This window comes from Saccopteryx leptura, chromosome 3 (assembly GCF_036850995.1).
Source record: "Saccopteryx leptura isolate mSacLep1 chromosome 3, mSacLep1_pri_phased_curated, whole genome shotgun sequence".
Classification (NCBI taxonomy): domain Eukaryota; kingdom Metazoa; phylum Chordata; class Mammalia; order Chiroptera; family Emballonuridae; genus Saccopteryx; species Saccopteryx leptura.
This window is the reverse complement of record NC_089505.1, coordinates 45,126,758-45,150,141: the sequence shown is the minus strand read 5'-3', so window position 1 is coordinate 45,150,141 and position 23,384 is coordinate 45,126,758. Positions and strand designations below refer to the sequence as shown.

At 39.4% G+C, this 23,384-nt stretch overlaps 1 protein-coding gene across 2 annotated transcripts in view; it reads left to right on the top strand.

Annotated features, from left to right (window-relative positions):
• NUS1 (NUS1 dehydrodolichyl diphosphate synthase subunit) overlaps positions 1-23,384 on the top strand; it is a 40,947-nt gene that overhangs the window by 5,834 nt on the left and 11,729 nt on the right. For both annotated transcript variants that reach the window (XM_066373383.1, XM_066373382.1), the window contains exons 2-3: positions 20,516-20,641; positions 22,098-22,247. In XM_066373383.1, the coding sequence (XP_066229480.1) occupies positions 20,516-20,641; positions 22,098-22,247 (276 nt within the window). The remainder of the gene's footprint in view (positions 1-20,515; positions 20,642-22,097; positions 22,248-23,384) is intronic.

Here is a 23,384-nt window from a genome sequence, read left to right as displayed (position 1 = left end):
TTTTTTAAAAATTTTAAATAATTGCTGTATAAGTATATGTTTTCCGCTGTGAAGTTTGCCTCTAGTAGTGTTATAATTTGATTGTTAGAGAATTAAATGAGGAAAACCACTAGGTAATTTACATAGTTGTCTAGTTTAAAAAGAAAAAAGGTCGGCTCCTTTAATGACTGCACTTATTTATAAAGAGGTATTACTTTAATTCCATAGCTGGAGAGATGCTTTGTAAATAAGAGATATTATTTCGGTGTTTATCTCATTTTTCTCCCCCTTGATTCTTTTGCTCTTTTTAATACTTGATGTCAGATGTTTTAAAAATTTATTTCTATAGAAGGAATGAATAACCACAATAAAAATTCTAATATCAAATTTAGAAGAAGATATATTAAGACTTTTAAAAGTTTCATTTTATAGAATTGTTTATTTCACAGAAGTTTTAAAGGAAGTAGTATATATTTCAGTATTTAAGGGACACAGATTTGATTTGCCGGTTGAACACTTGTCTGACTAAACTCCTTGTTACTCGGTTTTAAGTAGAAAAAAGTATTATGACATGACATTATCACCCAGTTAAGTGTCCATGTTTGAACATAGTATAGATAGTTTAAATATTGAAACTTATAAGTAATTCTAAAATGCCATTTTAACTGATATAGTAGAGATTTTTGAAGACTCCAATAATGTATCTGAATATAGTGTATAATCTAATAGGTGGGTAGGGTGTACTTAATTCCCTCTCTTTGAAGTATTTTCTCTCCATGCTTCTGTGACATCACATATGGTTGTATTTCTTCCTATCTTACTGCCTGTTTCTCTGAGTTTTCTGTCTGGCTTATGCTCATTTGCTACTATTCCAAATGTTGGGATGTCCTAGAGTTTTGTGCTTGTCTTTGCCCTTGTCTTTCTGTTGTTCACTGTGTCCTCTAGATCAGTACTCCACAAACATTTTCTTAAAGGACGGCTAGTAAATATTTTAGGTTTAGTAGGTTATGTGGTCTCTGTTTCTACTAATCAGCTCTGCTGATGTAGCCAGAAAGCAGCCATGTGGCTGTGTTTTTGTAGCAGTAGTTTGCTGACCTTTGTCTCACTCTCAGTTTTTCCTATTTCTGAAAATGCTACTACCTTCCAGCCAACTGCTCAAACTAAAACTTAGATGTCACACAGAAGTCTTTTCCTGTATCATGTTTAACCTGCAGTCTGTCAGCAGGCCTCCTTGGTCTTATGGCTAGAATATGTCCCAGATTTTTCACTTATTTTGGTTCTCTGTTGTTGCAGACACCCAAGGTTGAGTTTTCATTATTTTTTGTTTGGAAAATTGCTGTCGCCTCTTGATGTGTCTTTATTTCTATTCTGGCCTCTGTACAGTAGCCTCCCTGCCCCCTATGGGGATCCATTCCACCCCCCCCCTGAAACTGCAGAAGGTACCAAACCCTGTGTGTATTTTTTCCTGTGCATACAGGCATGTGCCACTTAACAGTGGGAATATGCTATGAGAAATGTGTTAGGTGATTTTGTTGTTGTGCAAACATACAGGGCACTTAAACAAATATAGATGGTATAGTCTGCTACTCACCTAGGCTGTGTGGTATATAGCCCAGGGGTCGGGAACCTATGGCTCGTGTGCCAGATGTGGCTCTTTTGGTGGCTGCATCTGGCTCGCAGACAAATCTTTAATAAAAAAAATAACGTTAAAAATATAAAACATTCTCATGTATTACAATTCATTCATTTCCTACCACTCATGTTCTATGGTTGCGGGTGGCTGGAGCCAATCACAGCTGTCCTCTGGAACAACCCCAAATTTTTATTGGATAATGCGTAATGTACATGGGTCGTTGTGAGGTCAGGAAGTAAACTTTCCTCCTTTTAATCAAGTAGTCAGCTAGCTAATTGCAGAAACCCTTTTGACAAAGAAGATGGCTAAAAGAAGAAAAGATGAGGAGTATCGTACTTTTTAGTAGGAATGGACAGAGGAATTAGCCTTTGTGGAGAGAGCAGGTTCTGCAGTGTGTCTAATATGCAATGATAAAATTGCATCGATGAAACGGTCAAATATAAAGCGGCACTTCGACACACACCATACTACATTTGCATTGAAATATCCAGCGGGGGACAGCAGCAAGAAAGCATGTCAAGAGCTACTGTGCAGAGTGCAAGCTAGTCAGCAGCAACTTCGTGTTTGGACCCAACAAGGTGACTGGAATTCAGTTAGCTTTGCTGGTGCTTTAGCAATTGTGAGAAATGGAGAGCCATTCACAGATGGGGAGTATGCCAAAACATTCATGCTTGATGTTGCCAGTGAACTTTTTGACGACTTTTCGGATAAAGACAAGATAATCAAACAAATAAAAGACATGCCTCTGTCGGCAAGAACTGTTCACGATTGTACCATCATGATGGCAAATCCAATGGAGGCAACACAAGTGAAGGTTGAACATAAATGCAGCACCATTCTTTTCTCTCGCTTTTGATGAGTCAACAGACGTAAGCCATTTATCCCAGTTCAGCGTGATTGCAAGGTATGCTGTCAGTGACACACTACATGAGGAAAGTCTTGCTGTTTTGCCTATGAAAGACAACCAGAGGGGAGGATTTATTCAAGTCTTTCATTCACTAAGTTCGCTAAAGAAAAAAAAAATCTACTGATGAATAAACTTACTGATGGTGCTCCGTGCATGGTGGGGGGAAAACAGAGGATTCGTAGTGCTTCTTCGTGAACATGAAAAGAGACCCATCCTAAGTTTTCACTGCATCCTACATCAGGAGGCACTTTGTGCTCAGATGTGTGGCGAGCAGCTTGGTGAGGTGATGTCACTGTTTTTTCGGATGGTCAGCTTTATTGTTGCCTGAGGTTTAAATGATCGCCAGTTTAAAACACTGCTGGATGAAGTGGGCATAATTATCCTGGTCTGCTTCTGCACAGCAATGTGCGTTGGTTGTCAAGAGGGAAGGTGCTCAGCCGTTTCGCGGCTTGTCTGAGCGAAATCCGGACTTTTCTTGAAATGAAAAACGTCAAGCATCCTGAGTTAGCTAACACTGAGTGGCTCCTGAAGTTCTACTATCTCATGGACATGACTGAACATGTGAACCAGCTCAATGTGAAAATGCAAGGTGTTGGAAATACAGTCTTATCCCTTCAACAAACAGTGTTTGCATTTGAAAACAAGCTGGAACTCTTCATTGCCAACATTGAAACAGGTCGTTTACTACACTTTGAAAAACTGGGAGAGTTTATTTTTTTTTAAATATTTATTTATTAATTTTACAGAGGGAAAGAAAGGGAGAGAGAGAGAGAGAGAGAGAGAGATGGGGAAGAGCAGGAAGCATCAACTCCCATATGTGCCTTGTCCACACAGTGCAGGGTTTCGAACCAGTGACCTCAGCGTTCCACGTCAACGCTTTATCCACTACGCCACCACAGGTCAGGCTGAAAAACTGGGAGAGTTTAAAGATGCATGCACAACAAGTGACCCTGCTCAACATCTTGATCTCCAGCAGCTAGCAGGCTTCACATCTAATCTCCTGCAGTCATTCAAAGCGCGCTTTGGAGAATTTTGTGAGCGCACTCGTCTTTTTAAGTTCATCACCCATCCACACGAGTGTGCAGTGGACAGCGCCGACCTGAGTTATATCCCCAGTGTTTCTGTCAGAGATTTTGAGCTACAAGCTGCTGACCTGAAGGTCTCAGACATGTGGGTGAATAAGTTCAAGTCACTAAATGAAGATTTGGAAAGACTTGCACGACAGCAAGCAGAGTTGGTGAGTAAACACAAGTGGGGAGAAATGATAAAACTTCAACCTGCGGACCAGCTGATTATCAAAACTTGGAACGCGCTTCCCATCACATACCACACACTGCAGCGTGTGAGTATTGCTGTACTGACAATGTTTGGCTCTACGTAGGCACGTGAGCAGTCTTTCTCACATCTAAAGAACGTTAAGACCAACCTACGATCAAGTTTAACAGATGGAAGTCTCAATGCCTGCATGAAGCTTAACGTCACCACGTATTAACCAGACTACAAAACCATCAGCAAAACCATGCAGCACCAGAAGTCGCATTAATGGTAAGAAGTACTTTATTCATCATTGGTTAGCAACAGCATAACAACGTTATTAAAAAGAATTCAGAGACTTATTGAACTTTAAAAGTGTTGGTCTTACATAAAATACACACATTTACTTGTATTTATGTTAATCATATTATATGGCTCTCACGGAATTACATTTTAAAATATGTGGCGTTCATGGCTCTCTCAGCCAAAAGAGGTTCCAGACCCCTGGAACCTATTGCTCCTAGGCTACAAACCTGTACAGCATATAACTACACTAACTACTGTAGGCAATTGTAACACTGTACTTGTGGATCTAAACATACAAGAGGTGCAGAAAAAATCCAGTATAAAGGAGAACGAGAGTGTGTGTGCGTGCACTCCACCCTAATGGAGAAAAGGACTAGGGAAGTGCCAGAGGAGGGAGAGTAGATGTAAGGAGGAGGGAGAGAAGGAAGAGGAGAAAGGGAGACGAAAGAGACTCAGAGAAATGAAGCTTGAGAGGAGAAACGATAAGAGGGAGAGAGGGAGAAGGGGGACGGGGAGGAACTGGGAAGGGGAGATAGAGGTATAAAGAGAAATGGACGGAAGCGAAGAGTTGTGATTAACAGTGTGTGCTTGTGTCTCTGTGCAGGGATGGCAGGGCAGGCTCCTGGGCTCTCCCCGGCCAGCTCCTGGGCTCTCCCCGGCCAGCTCCTGGCTCTCCCCGGCCAGCTCCTGGTCCCTAGCCATGGTTAGGCAAAAGGGGTTGAACAGCATGTTGAGCCTTCTTTTTTAGTTAAACTACCCAGAGCGGCTAAAAACAGCATCTTAGTCAGGTCCAGCTTTTTCTTTCAGCATGGCAAGCAAACTTTTTGCTTATAATCCATTTTAATCTTTTGAGACCACCATCTTATATATAATATGGTCAGTTGTAAAATGAAATGTGTATATGTAGTGCAGGATGTATATACCTATGATCAAGTTTAATTTATTAAAAAAATTTTTAATTTAATTTATTGGGTTGACACTGGTTTACAAAATTATACAGGTTTCTGATGCATAGTCCTACATCATCTGTATACTGTATACTGATTTTGTGTTCAGCACCCCAAGTCAAGTCTCCATCCATCACCATTGTCCCCCCATACCCTGCTCCGCCTCCCCCTCAGCAGTTACCACACTGTTGTTCCTGGGCTTTTTCATTTTGCTCATGCATTTTTTTTCTTTTTTCTACCTTTTTTGCTAATCCCTCCAGCCTGCCCTACTCAGCCCTCCACCTCCCCAATAGCGTCAGCCTGCTCTCTGTCATTAAGTTCGTCTCCATTTTGTATGTTTGTTGATTTTGTTCATTAGATTCCACATATGAGTGAAATCATATGTGCTAGTCTTTCTCTGCCTGGCTTATTTCACTTAGCATAATGCTCTCCAGGTCCATCCGTGCTGTTACAAAAGGTAAGATTTCCTTTTTTTTTCCTTAATGTATGAGTAGTATTCCACTGTGAAATCTACCACAGCATTTTTATCCCCTCATCTACTGATGAACACATGGGCTGCTTCCAAATCTTGGCTATTGTAAATAATGCTGCACTGAACATAGGGGTGCATATACATACATATATACACTCTCTGGAATTCATGTCTTGGGGTTCTTCAGATAAATTCTCAGAAGTAGAATTGCTGGGTCAAAAGGCAGTTCCATTAAAAAAATTTTTTTAAGTGAGAGGAGGGGAGGTAGAGATAGATCCACATGTGCCCCAACCAGAATCCACCTGGCAATTCCCGGCTGGGCCGATGCTCAAATCAGCCAAGCTATCCTCAGCACCTGTGGCTGATGCTCTTAACAAACCTAGCAATTCTCAGTGCCTAGGGTCCATGCTGGAACTAACCAAGCCACTGGCTGCTAGAGGGAGGAGAGAGAAGCAGATGGTTGCTTCTCAAGTGTACCGTGATTGGGGATTGAATCCTGGACATCTGTACACTGGACCGATTCTCCATCCACTCAACCTACCAACCATGGTCCATTTTTAATTTTTTGAGATAGCACCGTATTACTTTCCACAGAGGCTGCACCAATCTGCTTTCCCACCAGCAGTGCACAAGGCTTCCCTTTTCCGCACATCCTTGCCAACACTTGTTAGTTGATTTATTGATGATAGCCATTCTGACAGGTGTGAGGTGATATCTAATTGTGGTTTTAATTTACATTTCTCTGATGATTAGTGACGTTGATCATCTTTTCATAAGTCTGTTGGCAATCTGTGTGTTCTCTTTGGAGAAATGTCTATCAGGTCCTTTGCCCATTTTAATTGGATTGGTTGTTGTTTTTTTTGTGTGTGTGTTGAGTTTTATAAGTTCTTTATAAATTTTGGATATATCTGTGAATATGTTCTCCCATTCACTGGGCTTTTTATTTTATTGATGGTTTTCTTTGCTGTGCAAAAACTTTTTAATTTGTTGTAGTCCCATGTTTATTTTTTCTTTTGTTTTCTTTCCCCAAGGAGATGACTGAGATTTTACTGCCTATGTTTTCTTCTAGGATTTTTATGGTTTCATAACCTACATTTAAGTCTTTAATCCATTTTGAGTTTATCCTTAGGTATGGTGTAAGAAGGTGGTCCAGTTTCATCTCTTTGCAGGTATCAGTCCAGTTTTCCCAACACCACTTATTGAATATACTATCTTTACTCCATTATATGTTCTTGCCTCCTTTGTCAAATATTAATTGACCATAAGGGCATGGATTTATTTCTGAGCTCTCGATTCTGTTTCAGTGATCTATATATGTTTTTATGCCAGTACCACACTGTTTACATTACTATGACGTTGTAGTATAGTTTGATATCAGGTAGCATGATTCCTCCAACTATGCTCTTCCTCAAGATTACTGTAGCTGTTCGGGGTTTTTTGTGGTTCCATATAAATTTTTGGAGTATGTGTTCTAGTTCTGTGAAAGGTACCATTGGTATCTTCATAGGAATTATGTTGACTCTAAAGATTGGTTTGGGTAGTATGAACATTTTAGTAATGTTCATTTTTTTCTATCCATGAACACAGTATATGCTTCCACTTATTATGTCTTCTTCAATTTCTTTCTTTAGTGTCTTATTTTTTTTAAGTGAGAGGAGGGGAGATAGACTCCTGCATGTACCCCAATCAGGATCTACCTGGAAGCCCCCATTTGGGGCCAATGCTCACATCAACTGAGGTATACTCAGCACCTGAGGCTTACTGTTGGGCCAGCCGAGCTATGCTCAGCACCCAGGGCTAATGCTCAAACCAATTGAGCCATTCTTGTGAGAGGAGGAGAGAGAGACAACGGGGAGAAGGTGGGAAAGAGAAGCAGAGGGTCGCTTCTCATGTGTGCCCTTACCAGGGATTGAACCTGGATGTCCAGACACTGGACTGATGCTCTATCCACTGAGCCAACCAGCCAGGGCCAGTGTCTTAAAATTTATTGAGTGCAGGTTTTTTACGTCCTTGGTTAAATTTATTCCTAGTTGTTTTGTTTGTTTGTTTGTTTTAAGCAGTTATAAATTGGATTGCTTTCTTAGATATCTTTTGTTAGCTCATTATTGGTGTAGAAAAATGCAGTTGGTTGCTGGTTATTTCCTTTGTATCCTGCTACTTTACTGAATTCATTTATCAGTTCTAGTAGTTTTTTCATGGAATCTTTTGGGTTGTTTTTATACAGTATCATGTCATTTGAAAATAATGATGGTTTTACTTCTTCTTTTCCTATTTGGACACCTTTTATTTCTCCTTGTTTGATTGCTGTGCCTAGGAATTCCAGTACTGTGTTGAATAAGAATGATAAAAGTGGACATCCCTGTCTTGTTCCAAATCTTAAGGGAAACACTTGTAGTGTTTTTGCCTGGTGAATGTGCTGTTGGCTTTAGGTTTGTCATATATGGCCATTATAATGTTGAGGTATGTTCCCTCTATTCCCACTTTGTTGAGTTTCTGCATCTATTGATATGATTTGTGGTTTTTATTCTTCATTTTGTTTACACGGTATATTATGTTAATTGGTTTGCGAATATCATACCAACCTTGCATCCTTAGTAAAACGTCATGGGGTATGATCTTTTTAATGAAAGCTGAATCCAGTTTGTTAGTATTTTGTTGAGGATTTTAATATCTATATTGATCAGGGAGATTGGCCTATACTTTCCTTTTTGTAGTGTCTTTATCTGGTTTTAGAACTAGGATAATGCTGGCCTTATAAAATGAGCCTGAGAGTCTTCCCTCTTGAATTTTTTGGAATTGTTTGAGAAGATAGGTGTTAGTTCTTTGAATGTTTGGTAAAGTTACCTATGAAGCCATCCAGGCCAGGACTTTGGTTTGTTGGGAGTTTTTTGATTACTGCTTCCATTTCATTAGTTATAATCTGTCTACCCAGATTCTCTGATTCTTTCTAATTTGGTTTTGGAAGATTGTATGGTTATAGGACTTAACCCATATATATATTATATATATAAAATCCTTTGTATTTCTTTTGTGTCAGTTCTGTTTTGTTTCTGATTTTATTTATTTGGGTCATCTCTTTTTTTCTTGATGAGTCTAGTTAAAGGTTTGTCAATCTTGTTTATCTTTTCAGAAAGCAGCTCTTGTATTGTTTTTATAGACTATTTTGTTTAGTTCTGTTCTGGTCATTATTATTTTCTTCCATCTATTCGCTTTAGGCTTTTGTTTTTTGTTCTTTTTCAAGTTCCTTTAAGTGTAAAGTTAGATTGTTTATTTGAAATTTGTGTTTTTGAAATAGGACTGTAATGCTGTGAATTTCCCTCTTAAAGCTGCTTTTGCTGTATCCTATAGATTCTGGGTTATTGTGTTCTTGTTTTCATTTGTTTCAAGTATCTTTTGATATTTCCCTTGATCTCATTGTTAACTTAATTATTGTTTAGTAACATGTTAGCTAGTTTCCATGTCTATTGTTTTTTTCTTATGATTGATTTCTAATTTCATGCCCTTATGGTCAGACTAGGTGTTTGATATGATTTCAGTCTTCTCAAATGTATTGAGACTTGTTCTGTGTCCTAACATGTGGTCTGTCCTAAAATACATTTCATGTGGACTTGAAAAGAATGTATATTCTGCCTTGGAGCAAAAGTGCTCTGAAAATATCAATTAAATCCACCTGGTCTAATGGGTTATTTAACTGCTATTTCCTTTTTGATTTTCTATCTGGAAAATCTATCGATGTCAATGGGATTTTAAACTCTTTTACTCTGACCATCTTACTGTCAATCTCTCCCTTTCTGTCCATCAAGATTTCCTTTAAACTACAGATTGCTTATAGCTCCAAACAGGTTGCTGAGTGCCAGTTAGGCAACGTCTTACCTTGAGCTATACCAGAGTCCATCCCAAGACACCAAAAACCAGCACACCCAATGGACAGCTTCAGACAACATCAAAGCAGCATCCAGTAAGTTTCACAAGCAGCATATTGAAAGGGAGACCGTGGCAGAAACCAAACACTGATAAAGCGAATTCTGCTTTGAGAAGTCAGCACTCACACACCAGTTTGCATGCCGTGCAAACCTATATTTAGGTACTCTTATGTTGGGTGCATAAATGTTTAAAAGGGTTATATCCTCTTGTTGGACTATTTTCTTTATTATTATGTAGTGTTCTTCTTTGTCTCTTTGCCTTTGTTTCAAAATTTATTTTGTCAGATGCGAGTATTGCTACTCCTCTTTTTTTCTTTTCATTTGCATGGAATATCTTTTTCCATTTCTTTACTTTTAGTCTGTGTGTATCTTTTGTTCTAAGTTGGGTATCTTGTAGACAGCATATATATCTGTTTTATTTTCTTATACATTCAGCTACCCTTTGTCTTTTGATTGGAGCATTTAAGCCATTTACATTTAAAGCAACTTGATAGGAATGTATTTGTTGCCACTCTATTCTTTTAACTGTGTTTCTGTTTTCTTTTTCTTGTTCTTCCTTCTTCAGCCTTTAACATTTCTTGTAATACTGATTTGGTGCTAACAAACTTGTTTAGCTTTTTCTTGTCTGGGAAGCTTTGTATTTCTCTTTCAATTTTAAATGAAAACCTTGCTGAGTATAGTCTTCCTGGTTGTAGGTCCTTGCTTTTCATCACTCTGAATATGTCATGCCAATCCCTTCTGGCCTGAAATGTTTCTTTTGAGAAATGAGCTGACAGTATTACGGGAGCTTCCTTGTAGATAACTGTCTTTCTCATGCAGCTTTTATTTTATTTTATTTTTTTTTCATTTTTCTGAAGCTGGAAACAGGGAGAGACAGTCAGACAGACTCCCGCATGTGCCCGACCGGGATCCACCCGGCACGCCCACCATGGGGCGACGCTCTGCCCACCAGGGGGCGATGCTCTGCCATCCTGGGCGTCGCCATATTGCGACCAGAGCCACTCTAGCGCCTGGGGCAGAGGCCACAGAGCCATCCCCAGCGCCCGGGCCATCTTTGCTCCAATGGAGCCTTGGCTGCGGGAGGGGAAGAGAGAGACAGAGAGGAAAGTGCGGCGGAGGGGTGGAGAAGCAAATGGGCACTTCTCCTGTGTGCCCTGGCCGGGAATCGAACCCGGGTCCTCCGCACGCTAGGCCGACGCTCTACCGCTGAGCCAACCGGCCAGGGCCCTCATGCAGCTTTTAAATGTTACTCTGTCTTTAAGCTTTGCCATTTTAATTATGATGTGTCTTGGTTTGGGCCTTTTGGGGTATATCTTGTTCAGGACTCCTTACTCTTCCTTGACTTGTGTGTCTTTTTCCTGCACCAGGTTAGAGGAGTTTTCAGTCATTTCTTCAAATACGTTCTTGATTCGTGATCTCTCTCTTTCACCTCTGGTACACATATGATGCAAGTAATGCTACACTTCATATTGTCTTAAAGGTCTTTTAAAGTATCCTCATTTTTAAAATGCTTTATTCTTTGTCTGCTCTGGTTAAATTTTTTTTTTCTACTTTGTTTTTCAAATTGCTGATTCAGTCCTCTGTTTCATCCAACCTACTCTTTATTCCTTCCAGTGTATTCTTCATTTCAGATATTGTTGTCTTCATTTCTGACTAGTCTTGTTTTATGGTTTTTGTGTCCATTTTCATGCTGTTAAACATCCTTATAACCATTAATTTAACTCTGTGTCTGATAACTTGCTTGCCTTCATTTTATTTAGCTCTTTTTCAAGAGATTTTTCTCCTGTTCTTTCGTTTGAGGTCTGTTTCTTTGTCTTTCAATTTTGGCTGTTTTTGTGTGTGTTTGTTTCTATGTAGTAGATAAATCTGCTATGTCTCCTAGTCTTTTGGGGATGGCCTATTGTAGTGGATTTCCTGTGTGGTCCAGTGGTACAGTCTCCCTGATTACCTGAGGAATGTCCATTGTGGGTTATGTGGGCCCTCCTATTGTAATTGAGTCTTGGATGCTATTGGCCCATTTGTGCTTGGGATTGACCATTAGGCTGGCTGACTGTGAAGCTTAACCTGGACCACGGCATGCAAACTGGTGTGTGAGTGCTGACCTCTCGAAGCAGAATTTGCCTTATCAGCGTTTGGTTTCTGCCAAAGTTTCCCTTTCAATATGCTGCTTGTGAAACTTACTGGATGCTGCTTTGATGTTGTCTGAAGCTGTCCATTGGGTGTGCTGGTTTTTGGTGTCTTGGGATGGACTCTGGTATAGCTCAAGGTAAGACGTTGCCTAACTGGCACTCAGCAACCTGTTTGGAGCTATAAGTAATCTGTAGTTTGAGGTGCCTCTTCTGGGCCTGGTGCATGTGGGAAGGACCAACTGCACAACACGCCAGCTTACAAGCCCTTGGCCTGGGGGCAAGTCAGCAAAAGTGTGAGGGCACCCCGAGATCTGCCTCTACCTGCCAGCTGCCTATTAGGCTCAGTCACTGAAAGAGCCTCTGGCTGTGCTCCTCAGAAGGGCCTTAGCTCCACAGGGCAGGGCATGAGGTGAAACTATGCTTTTCCTCAGGCAGATGCCTGAAGTAGGAGAGTGCTCCACCCAGGAAGATGGTGTATATGGTATGGTGGTTGTCCCTTTAGTTTTCTCCCCGGAGCTACAAACCCCAGTCTCTCATCATGTGATTCTAGTCCACTCCACCCTCCCCCTGCCAGGGCCCAGAGTGAGTGGCTGACAATGATGCTCTGTTTGTTGGTCCTTTAAGAGGGTGCCTGTGTCTCTAGGGGACTGCTGTCTCTCCCTGGTGGACAGAAACCGTGCTGCCTTTCATAGTCAGGTGTTATGTGGGTGCCTCTACCTGGCTCTGGTGTTCTAGGCTGGGTAGTCCCGCTCGGGGGGTAGACCCCACAGTTCTCAAGGGAAACCCCGTTTCCTTCCTGTAGCTGAGTTATTCCTGTGGAACCTCACCACCACCTATGGGAGTGGGGCAGCCCTTTCGCATCTCTGCCCTTCCTGCCAGCCTCGATTTGGCTCCTTCTGTTAATCCTGGTTATAAGACTTCTCAGCTAATCTTCAGTTAATTATTCAGGGTAATTGTTCTATAATTTAGTTGTAATTATAGTGTGGTCCTGGGAGGAAGTGAGTGTAGCTTCCACTTTCATTTGCCATCTTGGATCTCTTTCAAAGTTTAATTTATTAGTTATACACAGTGAAAGATTAATAGCAAGAACTACAGTAGCAAGAAAATAGAGTGATAATAGTATACTGAAATGAAGGTTATGTGAATGTGGTGTCTCTCTCTCTCAGATAACTTATTTGATAACCTTGACAACTGCTAGGTGACTAATAGGCAGGAAGCCTGTACCATGTGGATAGGCTGGACCAAGGGATCAGGATGGAATGGGATAGCATGAGATTTCATCATGCTACTCAGAAAGGGAACAACTTAAAATTTATGAATTGTTTAGTTCTGGAACTTTTTATTGAATATATTTTGGACCATGACTGACTACAGATAACTGAAACCTTAGAAAGCAAAACCATGGTTTGGATGATTATTATGTAATCTATTCCTCAACTACTAGCAAAATGATTTTTTTGACAACATCATTCAAATTATGACTAAAACCTTCCGACAGCTGCTTATTATACTTGGAATGTTTTCTGATCTCCTTACCAAGGCTCACAGACCTCTTCAGGTTAAGACCTTTGCCTACATCTCTGATAATTCTATTCCTACCTGATTTTTTGTGTTCACCAGTGTTACTGCCATTTTCTTTTTCCTTGAATATGGTGAAAACCTAAATGTAAAGGGAATATGTAGTACCTATAGTGGTACTAATTTCAATTGGGGAAATAATGATTTTTGTATTAAGATCTGAACAAAATCAGCAAAGACCTTTTTTGTTAAATATATCATACAGTTGTTAAAATAATCATGAGATTAGCAGCAAGGAAGGAGAGATGTTATATAAGTGAAAAAAGCAGGATATGGAATTACATGATTATTACATGTGCCGGGATTATACATACATGTGGACAACGACTGGGAAATAATTAAAAACTGGAAACAGTTATGTTATAATGGTAAGGTGGACAAGTGGTTAGGGACCTTCCTTTATTGTCTAAACTTTGAACATCTTATATAGTTTTTAATATTAGAATTTAAAATGGGTATTTCTTAGAATATAAAAAGAAGGGTATTTGGTCTTCAAAGTATATAGTCTTTCTGAGGTACAGCTTTCCTAGCCTAATATTTTATTCTTTCATGGAATTTGCAGATTTTTATTCTTTCATGGAATTTGCATGGGTGTGTGCATGTGTGTTTTTAAATTTTTTTGATTTTCTAGCCCTGGTTGGGTAGCTCATTTGGTTAGAGCATTGTCCTGATATGCCAAGGTTGTGGGTTCAATCCCTGGTCAAGGTACATAGAAGAATCAACTACTGAATGCATAAAAAGGTGGAATAACAAACAATGTCTCTCTTTCTCTCTCTCAAATTAATAAATTTTAAAAAAGTTTGGCTTTTTTATATATCTTCTTTATGTATATTTCTATATATAGAATTTATACTTGGGAAACTGAGAGAAACTGCATGAAATATCAATAAAACGTAATGTAAAATTTTAAAAATTGTTATTGCAAAAACTTATTTTAGATTCCCAAATCATTCTTTAAGAATTTAATTATCAGTTATCCCTGGGAAAATTTCTTCAAAAGCCTTTTAAGAACAAAGTCTAGTCCTATTGAAACCAGAAATATTGGTGTTTGTGCTGCCTGTTACCACTCAGCAAAATAAATAGAGATAGGGGTTGAATTTTTTTTTTTTAATCAAGTGAGAGCCAGAGAGGCAGAGACAGACTCCACGTGTGCTTCCACCAGGGTCCACCTGGCAAACCCCCCCCCCCCAGGCAATGCTCTGCGCATTTAGGGCCGCTGCTCCATTGCTTGGCAACAGAGCCATTTTTTTAGCACCTGAGGCGAAGCCATGGTGTCATCCCCAGTGCCAGCCTGCTCAAACCATTTCTTTTTTTTGTTTTTTGAGCCATGACTGCAGGAGGAGAAGAGAGAGGAAAAAGAGAGAGAACGAGAGAAGGGGGAGGGGTGGAGAAGGGGAATTGAACCCAGGACTTCCACATACCAGGCTGATGCTCTACCATTGAGCCAACTTGCCAGGGCTAGGGGTCAAATCTTTATAGGCGCTTTATTCAGATTCAGATGGCCTGTGATCTGAGAAGATTGGGGGGGGGGGCATGTACCTTATCCCTAGCCACCCTTTATATGAGGAAGAAAAGGGTAGGTAAGAGGTTTTGGAATGTCAAGGGAAAGTTAATTAGATTATAATCAAAGTTAATTGGATTGTAATTAAACAGCTTTCCATTCTTGGAGCACAAAGACTTTGGTTATAGACCCCTGGGGTGTAACTGTGGATTACTTGCAGACTCTTGGGGCACAGTGGTGGATTGCTTGCAGATTTCATTAAGTCATGTAGGCCCATTCAGCTATTTCAGTTCCTGGAACATAGCTTTTACTGAATTAACCATTAAGTCTATAGATTATAACCAAAGCCACTATTACTCAAGCTAAAACTTAACTTTTGAATTTCTTTTATAACTAGTTTTGTTTCAAAAAATACTGTTCATTTGTAAAAAATGTCAGTTTTATTTTATGAAGTTTAACTTTTGTGAGAGGAGATTTGAAAATTTAATAATAAAGTAGATTTATTTTTTTATCAGTGTTAGAAGTAGTTACTGAACTGAATAATTAGAAACCAGGAGACTTGGATTTCATGGCAAAGTCAGGCTCTTGACCAAGGACAATTGCTTGACCTTTCTGGGTCTTACTTCCTCATCTGTAAAAGGATGGGATGAAATAATTATTGAAGCTTATTACTATATCATTCTGTAAATTGTGGTTTTCTCAAAAATTTGAGTATTTGCAAATGTTTTTCTTTTATATCAGTTATTCTTGAACAAATATAGTATCAACTTCCTTTTACATAAAATGACTTGTGATAGTCTTTACTTTTATTATCTTATTTTGGCTTTAGTTTAGATTCTAGGAAAACAAGCAAGATGGATTATGATATGAGAAAAATAATCTCCACATAAACTATGATATTGGTAGAGGAATTGCCTATTTTAGTCAAAGGCACACTTACATCTTGTTTCATTTCTTGTATGTCATGTGAAGGGTGTGTACACTTTGAATCCTGAAGAAAATTGTGTAAACTGATAATCTTGTTTATGTGTAAGTGAAATAAGCACTTTTGAATGGGGATCACACTATGTGGTATCAAAAGTCATCTTGCTGATAATCTGTCTACACATGTAGCATATCTCAGACACTATACTTTTAAAATTTTATCTCTTTATTTAGATTAGCCAAGACAAAGTTTCTTTTTAAAATAACTTTTATAAAAGGCTTTTAAAAGTCCATTGTAACTATTCCGCTGTGTAATATTCTTTTTAACATAATGTCTGCCTGTGCGAAACAAGGAAGTTTCTGCTTTTATTGTTAGAGGTTCCTGGAAACTATGAAAAAATTCCATGCAGAGACATGTTTTAGGTTTTGTTACTGTTAGATGGCATTTTGTGTACTGCGCTGATAATTCAGTTTATTAAATAAATGTTTAAATCCTGTGTGGAAGGTGCACTGGAGCAATAGGGATGAGTAAAACACAGGTTCACAGCTAAGTACAGTTTAGCTGGGGGGTGTGGGGGTGGTAGAGCTTTAACCATAATGAAAAGTAAAATACTGGTTTGTTAACGAGTTTGAGGCCCTGGCTGGTTGGCTTAGCAGTAGAGTGTTGACCTGGTGTGCGGAAGTCCCAGGTTCGATTCCTGGTCAGGGCACATAGGGGAAGCAACCATCTGCTTCTCCACCCCTCCTCCTTCTCTCTTTCTCTCTCCCTCTCCCCTGTCCCCTCTCCCTTTCGCCCTCCCCTCTCCCTTTCCCCCTCCCCCTCTCCTGTTCTCATCCTCTCCCATCCCTTCCCAGCAGCTATGGCTCGATTGATTCACAGCGTTGACCCCAGGTGCTGAGGATGTCTCCGTGGAACCTCTGCCTCAGGTGCTAAAAATAGCTTGGTTGCCAGCATGGCCCAAGATGATGCAGAGCACGGCCCCAGATAAGGGTTGCCAGGTGGATCCCAGTTGGAGTGCATGCAGGAGTCTGTCTGTCTTCCCTCCACTCACTTAAAAAACAAAAACACAAAAACAGGAATTTGGACCAAATGTGTGTTTTGGAGGGGGTGAGAATCAGTTGGGAAAAGGGGGCACATCTGGCTGAGGGATTGAGGCTAAGAGATGGTTCAGATGGCCTGTGAAGAACTAGGAGAATTTTACAGGTATGGGGCTGGGTAGGTAACATAATAAAGGATGGAGGCTGGCTCTACTCCATGTGTGTTTGGAGGAATATAAGGCAAGCTAATTTGCTGGCAGTGTGGTACTATAGAGAAATATATAGAAAGATGCGTTTATTTCACCAATATAAATTATTTCCACTCACCAAGTATGGAAGCCTAAGCTGGAATGTTAATACTGATCTGAACAGCTTGTTCTTAATATATTCAGTATTTGGGGAGCCATTGAAGATATTAAAGTTGGAATGTGCCAGGATTGAAGATGTACCCAGAGAAGATTAATCTTGTAGTCAGTCTAGCAATTCATGAGAAGGGGCAGAGAAGACACATTAGAAAGTGGTTGTACTATTATAATATAAAGGACCAAAGGAAATGGGTCCAGGAAACATTGCTGACGAGTATATGGGTTCTGTGTATTAATAGAGCACTGGTGGTGGTGATAATGCCGGAGCATAGAGAAGATGCCTGGGGTGGCTGAACAGGTCGTGGTGCCTTTGTTAGAAATAGGAAGAAGGACTATGGATGGTTTGTATGTATGTACGCATGTATGTATTATATAAACAGCTTTACTGAAGTTACGATATTAAATCACCTATTGTCCCATTGCCCTTGTACATTTACTGTTCTCCTATTGCCTGTTCTCTTCCAGGCCTTGTCTCTAAGTGCATGTAAGCTTCCCCACCCCCCTTTTTATTAACTTGATGTAATACAAGTGTTTGAGAGCTAGCTTTGAAAGATAAGCTGCCATGGTTTAAATGTGCTTAAGGTGCTTACAGAACTTTTGGGTAGGATTAGATGTTTGAATGAACTGGAAATTATAGGAACCAAACGCTAATTCTGTCTTTCCTTTAAGTCTTAATGTTTTTTTCATCGTGGATGCTTTGCATTAATTTTAAGTTTTTAAAGAGAATGCATTATTGTTTATCTTACTTACTAGGTTTTAGACCCCCTTACTCCTCTTACCTGTCCTGGTCTGGAGTGGTTTTAAAACCAAGTGAGTAACTAGGATCAGAGAAGGGGAGCAGTTAAACAGAAAGCGAGGGCTGATTAGGGCCTGGGGGTGGGGTGAGGGAAGAGGAAAGCACGCGTGCGCAGTGAGCTAGGGCTGTTCCGGGAGCAGACAGAGTTGAACCAGGAGAGGACCTTCAGACAAGCTTTAATGAGGACAGGGTTTGAGAAGGTGGCAAGGTGCTCATTAATGGTAATGGTCAGGAAGGTTGAGAAGGAAGGAGTACAGCTTGAGAAGAGGTAGCGACCATTTTGCTGATGAAGAATGTCAGCCATTGGGTTGGGAAGTGCAAGAGTTTCTGAAAAGTAATAAACTCTTAAGTCCTGGCAGTAGTGTTATAGAAATTTTATGTTTTTAAATTAAGAAAATTTTGAAATTCATGTGCCTTCCACAATTTATGCCTATAATATAGACCAAAGTGTGGTATATAAATGATTTTTTTCTTGCATAGGTAATTGGAAGTCTTGTAACAGTTGTAAGCCTTTATCATATATTTATATACTATTTTTGTATCTTTCATGTGAATTTTATAATTGGAGGATAATGCTTATGTCCTATATCTGTGTTGTTACTACATAAGTATTGTATTTTAAACATTGTTATTCAAATATCTTCTGATATTTATCACCTTCCTTAACAATATTCTTTGTATTTGGAAATACATTTGTTCTGCTGAGCCTTGCTCTGGACTGGGGTATTACAAAATGTCCCCCTTTATCTTCCCCAGCCTGGAGTCCTAACGATTGTGGACTCTCAGATGGAGCCACATCCTTAGCCCTCTGCTCTTCCCACGTGTACTCCTTTATCTTTGGAAATGGTGTTTTTCATTTCTTGTGTGTGTGGCCCTCACCTGAATGAGGATGACTCCACGTATGTCTATATTTCCATCCTCCATTTTTTGTTATGTTATCTTCCCAGCCCCACATCTAGAAAATTCTCCTAATTTTTCAGGGGCCAGCTGTAAAGTCACTTAAACTAAAGAGGCTTTTTCCAATTCCCCAGCTGGTCTCTGACTTTCTTCTTTCTGTAGATGTTTATTTGTTGATTGTTCTGTCCCAGGCACTATGCTAGCCCCCGGGTACACAAAACAGGGATTGGTGCTTACAATGAGGACCTCTTTTGAGCGTTCTTCCCTTGTGTCTCTTATTCGTTTTTACAATAACCCTTACCTAAGTATTTAATCATCAGCTATGTAATTACTTTTCCTTTAAACCAGTTCTCTTGTAGAATTTAATGTATTGGAGTGACAGTTAATAAGATCATATAGGTTTTAAGTGTACATTTCTATGATACTTGATCTCTATATTGCATTGTATGTCCACCACCCAAAGTCAAATCAAGAATTTCCCTACTTTAATAAAAAGATGTTCACGTTTTCTGTTACCAAGAATTAAAGCCATGGAATTTTCCGTGTGTGCTTCTAATTAAGTCATGCTCTTTATTCTATCAATTCTTCCTTGTAGTGACTCCTTTTCCATTGCCTCATCAAATTATATATGGATTATTGCCAGAGTCTGCTTACAGGACTTCTTTGTACTGTAACCAGGTTAATTTTCCTGAAGAAATAAATTTCCACACATCCTACATTGCTCAGAAATTGTTGGTTACCCGTTGAGCAGATAAAAAGAAATGAAAATTTAGGACTATCCCTCATCCTCTTTTTTCAGATCCTTTACAGCAGCAGCGTTTTTCTGTCTCTTGCGCATTCCATGTTTTAAGTGTTTTCTCCACCTAGATATCCTTTCCATTTTCTTCTCTTAAGTCTTGTGTATTTTACAAAGCCTTTCCCCTACCGAAGGACACTGCTTTTATCTTTGAACTATTACATGTATACTACAAAGTTGGCATTTTAATCCAGCATATTCAATAGCTGTGCTGTTTTTTATATATTTATTCTCTCTCCCAGTTAATCTTTGAACTATTTAAAAATCATATCCGACTAAGAGAAAGAAATACTTGGTAAAGGGCAAAAAGGCAATGGCCACTCGAAGGCTAGCTTCTCTGCATATAGCCAAAAACTTGTCACTTGTTTTTAGTTAGAGCTTTTTATATTAGTTTTACATTAGATGTATGCCACATAGTTAGTTCCTTCATCCTTCTTCATGACATGATAAAGTTTAACTTTTCTGTGCCTGTTGGAGGATCAAAAACACTTTTACATCACATATTTCCATACTTTGTTGAATATACTAAATGTTGTTAGTCTTGTCTGTTTTCTCCCTTTTTACATAATTCATATTAGTCCCTCTTACCATTAAAAACACTACTCAAAAGGTCGTTACCATTTTGAATGTGCAGAGTCGGTCTGCAGGGAGTACGAGGCTGGGAGTCCGGAAGATACGGGTCCTAGCGCTCTGCTGCAGTCTATAAATTCTTGCACAAGACCTTCCAAAGGACATTGGGTCTCAGTTTCATAATCTGTAAATAAAGTTTTCAAGCAAATTGTCTCTTAAAATTTTTTTCTAGGTCTAAATTTTTGTTGTATTTATATTGACACTAAATAGTTACCCTGTTCTGTTTTGTTTTTTACTTTAGCCTGAAGCTGGGCTATATTGTTTTAACCAAGTCTTGTTATAATTTCCTTTCAGGTTCTAGTTCAGAATTAGTCATCAGTACTTCCTTTGGAATTTGTTCTGTTTGGATCCAGCATTGTTTTCACAGCAAACACACACTTAATTATTAAGGAGAATAAATTACCCTAGTTGGGGATTGACTTGCTTTTTTTTTTTTAAAGGTATTTTCAAAAGAAATAATTCCAGATTGATGGATGAAATTTTAAAACAGCAACAGGAACTTCTGGGCTTAGATTGTTCCAAATACTCAACCGAGTTTGCAAATAGTAATGACAAAGATGATCAAGGTAAGCCTGAATTGAGAATTGAGTGTCTGACGTAGCCAGATGTGCTTTGTGGTGCAAGGCAAATTCTGTCACTTGCTATAGTCATTCATTTTGCCCTGTTAGTCTTTATTGTCACCACCTTTCATCATCAGATTTAGACTTTTCTGTCTTCATTTCCTTAATTTCAGAAAAAGGATAAAATCATGACTTTCATAGATACTTTAAAAAAATGTGCCTGACCAAGTGGTGGCGCAGTGGATAGAGCTTTGGACTGGGACGCGGAGGACCCAGGCTCAAAAATCCCGAGGTCGCCAGCTTGAGCGTGGGCTCATCTGGCTTGAGCATGGGCTCACCAGCTTGAGCTTGGGGACACTGGCGTGAGCGTGGGATCATAAACATGACCCCATGGTTGCTGGCTTGAAGCCTAAGGTCGCTGGGCTGAGCCTAAGGCCACTGACTTGAGCAAGGAGTCACTCACTCTGCTGACCCCTTGCTCAACTAGCCCCCCAGTTAAGGCACATATAAGAAAGCAATCAATGAACAAGGTGCCATAATGAAGAATTGATGCTTTTTATCTCTGTCTCTTCCTGTTTGTCCCTATTGGTCTCTCTGATTCTCTCTGTCAAAAAAAAAACGTGTTAAAGATTTCATTTAACTTGTAAACCACCAGGAACTGGACAGATTTTATAACTAGTTCAAAAGAGAAGCCATGGAACGGACACATTTCTAGTTTCCGGAACATTGAGATGGTTTTTATGTGGGGTTGGCGGGAACCTCTCTAGAGAAGAATTTGACATTGCTGTCACTTTACCTAGAATTCTTTCAAATGTAAAATAGCTTTGATAGAATCATAAATTTGAGCCCTGGCCAGGTTACTCATTTGGTTAGAGTCTCGTCCTGACACTCTAAGGTTACAGGTTCAATCCTGGTCGGGGCACATACAAGAATAAACCAATGAATGCGTAAATAAGTGGGAGAACAAATCAATGTTTCTTTATCTTGCTCTCTTCTTTCCTCTCTCTCAAATCAATTTAAAAATATTTTAGAAAAAGAGTCAAATTTGATAAGGTGTATATTATAGACAATGCATATTCCATTTAAACCTTTTTTGTTTTTGAATATATGTTATTGCTAATTGTACTATAATTGTAGATGCTGTTTTAAACTTATAGCAACTGTAATTTACCATTATAATTAAAATTCCTGTTTGAGGATTTATTCACAGATACAAGGTCATTCTGAGTGCTTAAAAAGAAGGCAGTTTATAAATATATACACAACTTGATGTGTGGGTCTTTTCAGAGGAAAGTATATAGTTTAAGTATGTTTGATATGGAAATTGAAAGGTTTAGATGATTCTTGTTTACTGTAAGAACTGTACCATTATTTTGGTCTGAACTTCATATATCTTGAAACTGAATTTGAAATATATCTGAAGAGGGTGTTTTTTTAATACCTTGTTTATGTTTTCCTCCAGTTTTAAATTGCCAATCGGCAGTGAAGGTCCTGTCCCCAGAAGACGGAAAAGCAGATATTGTGCGAGCTGCTCAGGAATTCTGCCAGTTAGTAGCCCAGCAGCAGAGGAAATCCACAGATTTGGATGTGCATATGTTAGACAGTTTACTAAGTAAGTCATAGTTATATGTTTTTAGTTTTGTCCCACAAATGCACAGTAGGAAGAAGAAAATCTAGGTTCCTTTTGCGTTTTAAAGCCTGATGTTGTTTTATATAGAACTGTGTTCCTGAAGTTTAAAGATCCTATGTGAAAATGATTTGTAGTTAATGAAATTTGTAGTCAACTCACTTTCATGAGGACTTACTGGTAAAGGAGGGGACCTAAGAGGATTGGGTGAAGGGGGGTGAATATTCTTAAAAAGAAGACTTGTGTGTTAAAAATCTTCTCTCTGGAGTGTTTTTCTATACTGACAATGAATTTTCTAATTCTCCAGACACCAAGTGGGTGTCCAACAATTCAGTTTAATTTCAGTACTAATTATCCAGAGTTTGTGTCAGATTCCACCAGGTTTAAGGGCTTAGTCATACAAGACTGCCCCCACTTCACATGCCAGTTGCAGTTCTCTGGCCACCTGTATTCGGATCAACCAACTATAATGGGGGTTCCCATGACTCCCTCCTAAAGTTTGATAATTTGCTAGAATGGCTCACAGAACTCAGGACGGCACTTGTGTTTACCAATTTGTTACAAAGGGTACAACTCAGAGTGAACTAAATAAAAGAGGTGTACATGGCAATGTTATGTTGGGGGGTGAGGAGAGTGTTGTTGCATGCCTCTGATACCAAATCCTGATGGCTGGAAGTTACACCCTCTAATCGCATGGTTAATTTCTCTGGCAATTGGCCTCTATCCTGAAGTTATCTAGGGGCCTACCAAGAGTTACCTCATTAACATAAACTTTGCTTTAGTTTAAAAGGGCTTATGAGAAACGATGACATCAGATCATTTACAGCAAAATGGTGGGATCTTGATAACATTATAAGGAGTGAAATAAGTAAATCAGAAAAAAACAAGAACTACATGATTCCATACATTGGTGGAACATAAAAATGAGACTAAGAGACATGGACAAGAGTGTGGTGGTTACCAGGGGTGGGGGGAGGGGGGACAGGGGGAGGGTTGGGGGGAGGGGGAGGGGCACAGAGAACTAGATGGAGGGTGGCGAAGGACAATCTGACTTTGGGCGAGGGGTATGCAACATAGTTTAATGACAAGATAACCTGGACATGTTTTCTTTGAATATATGTA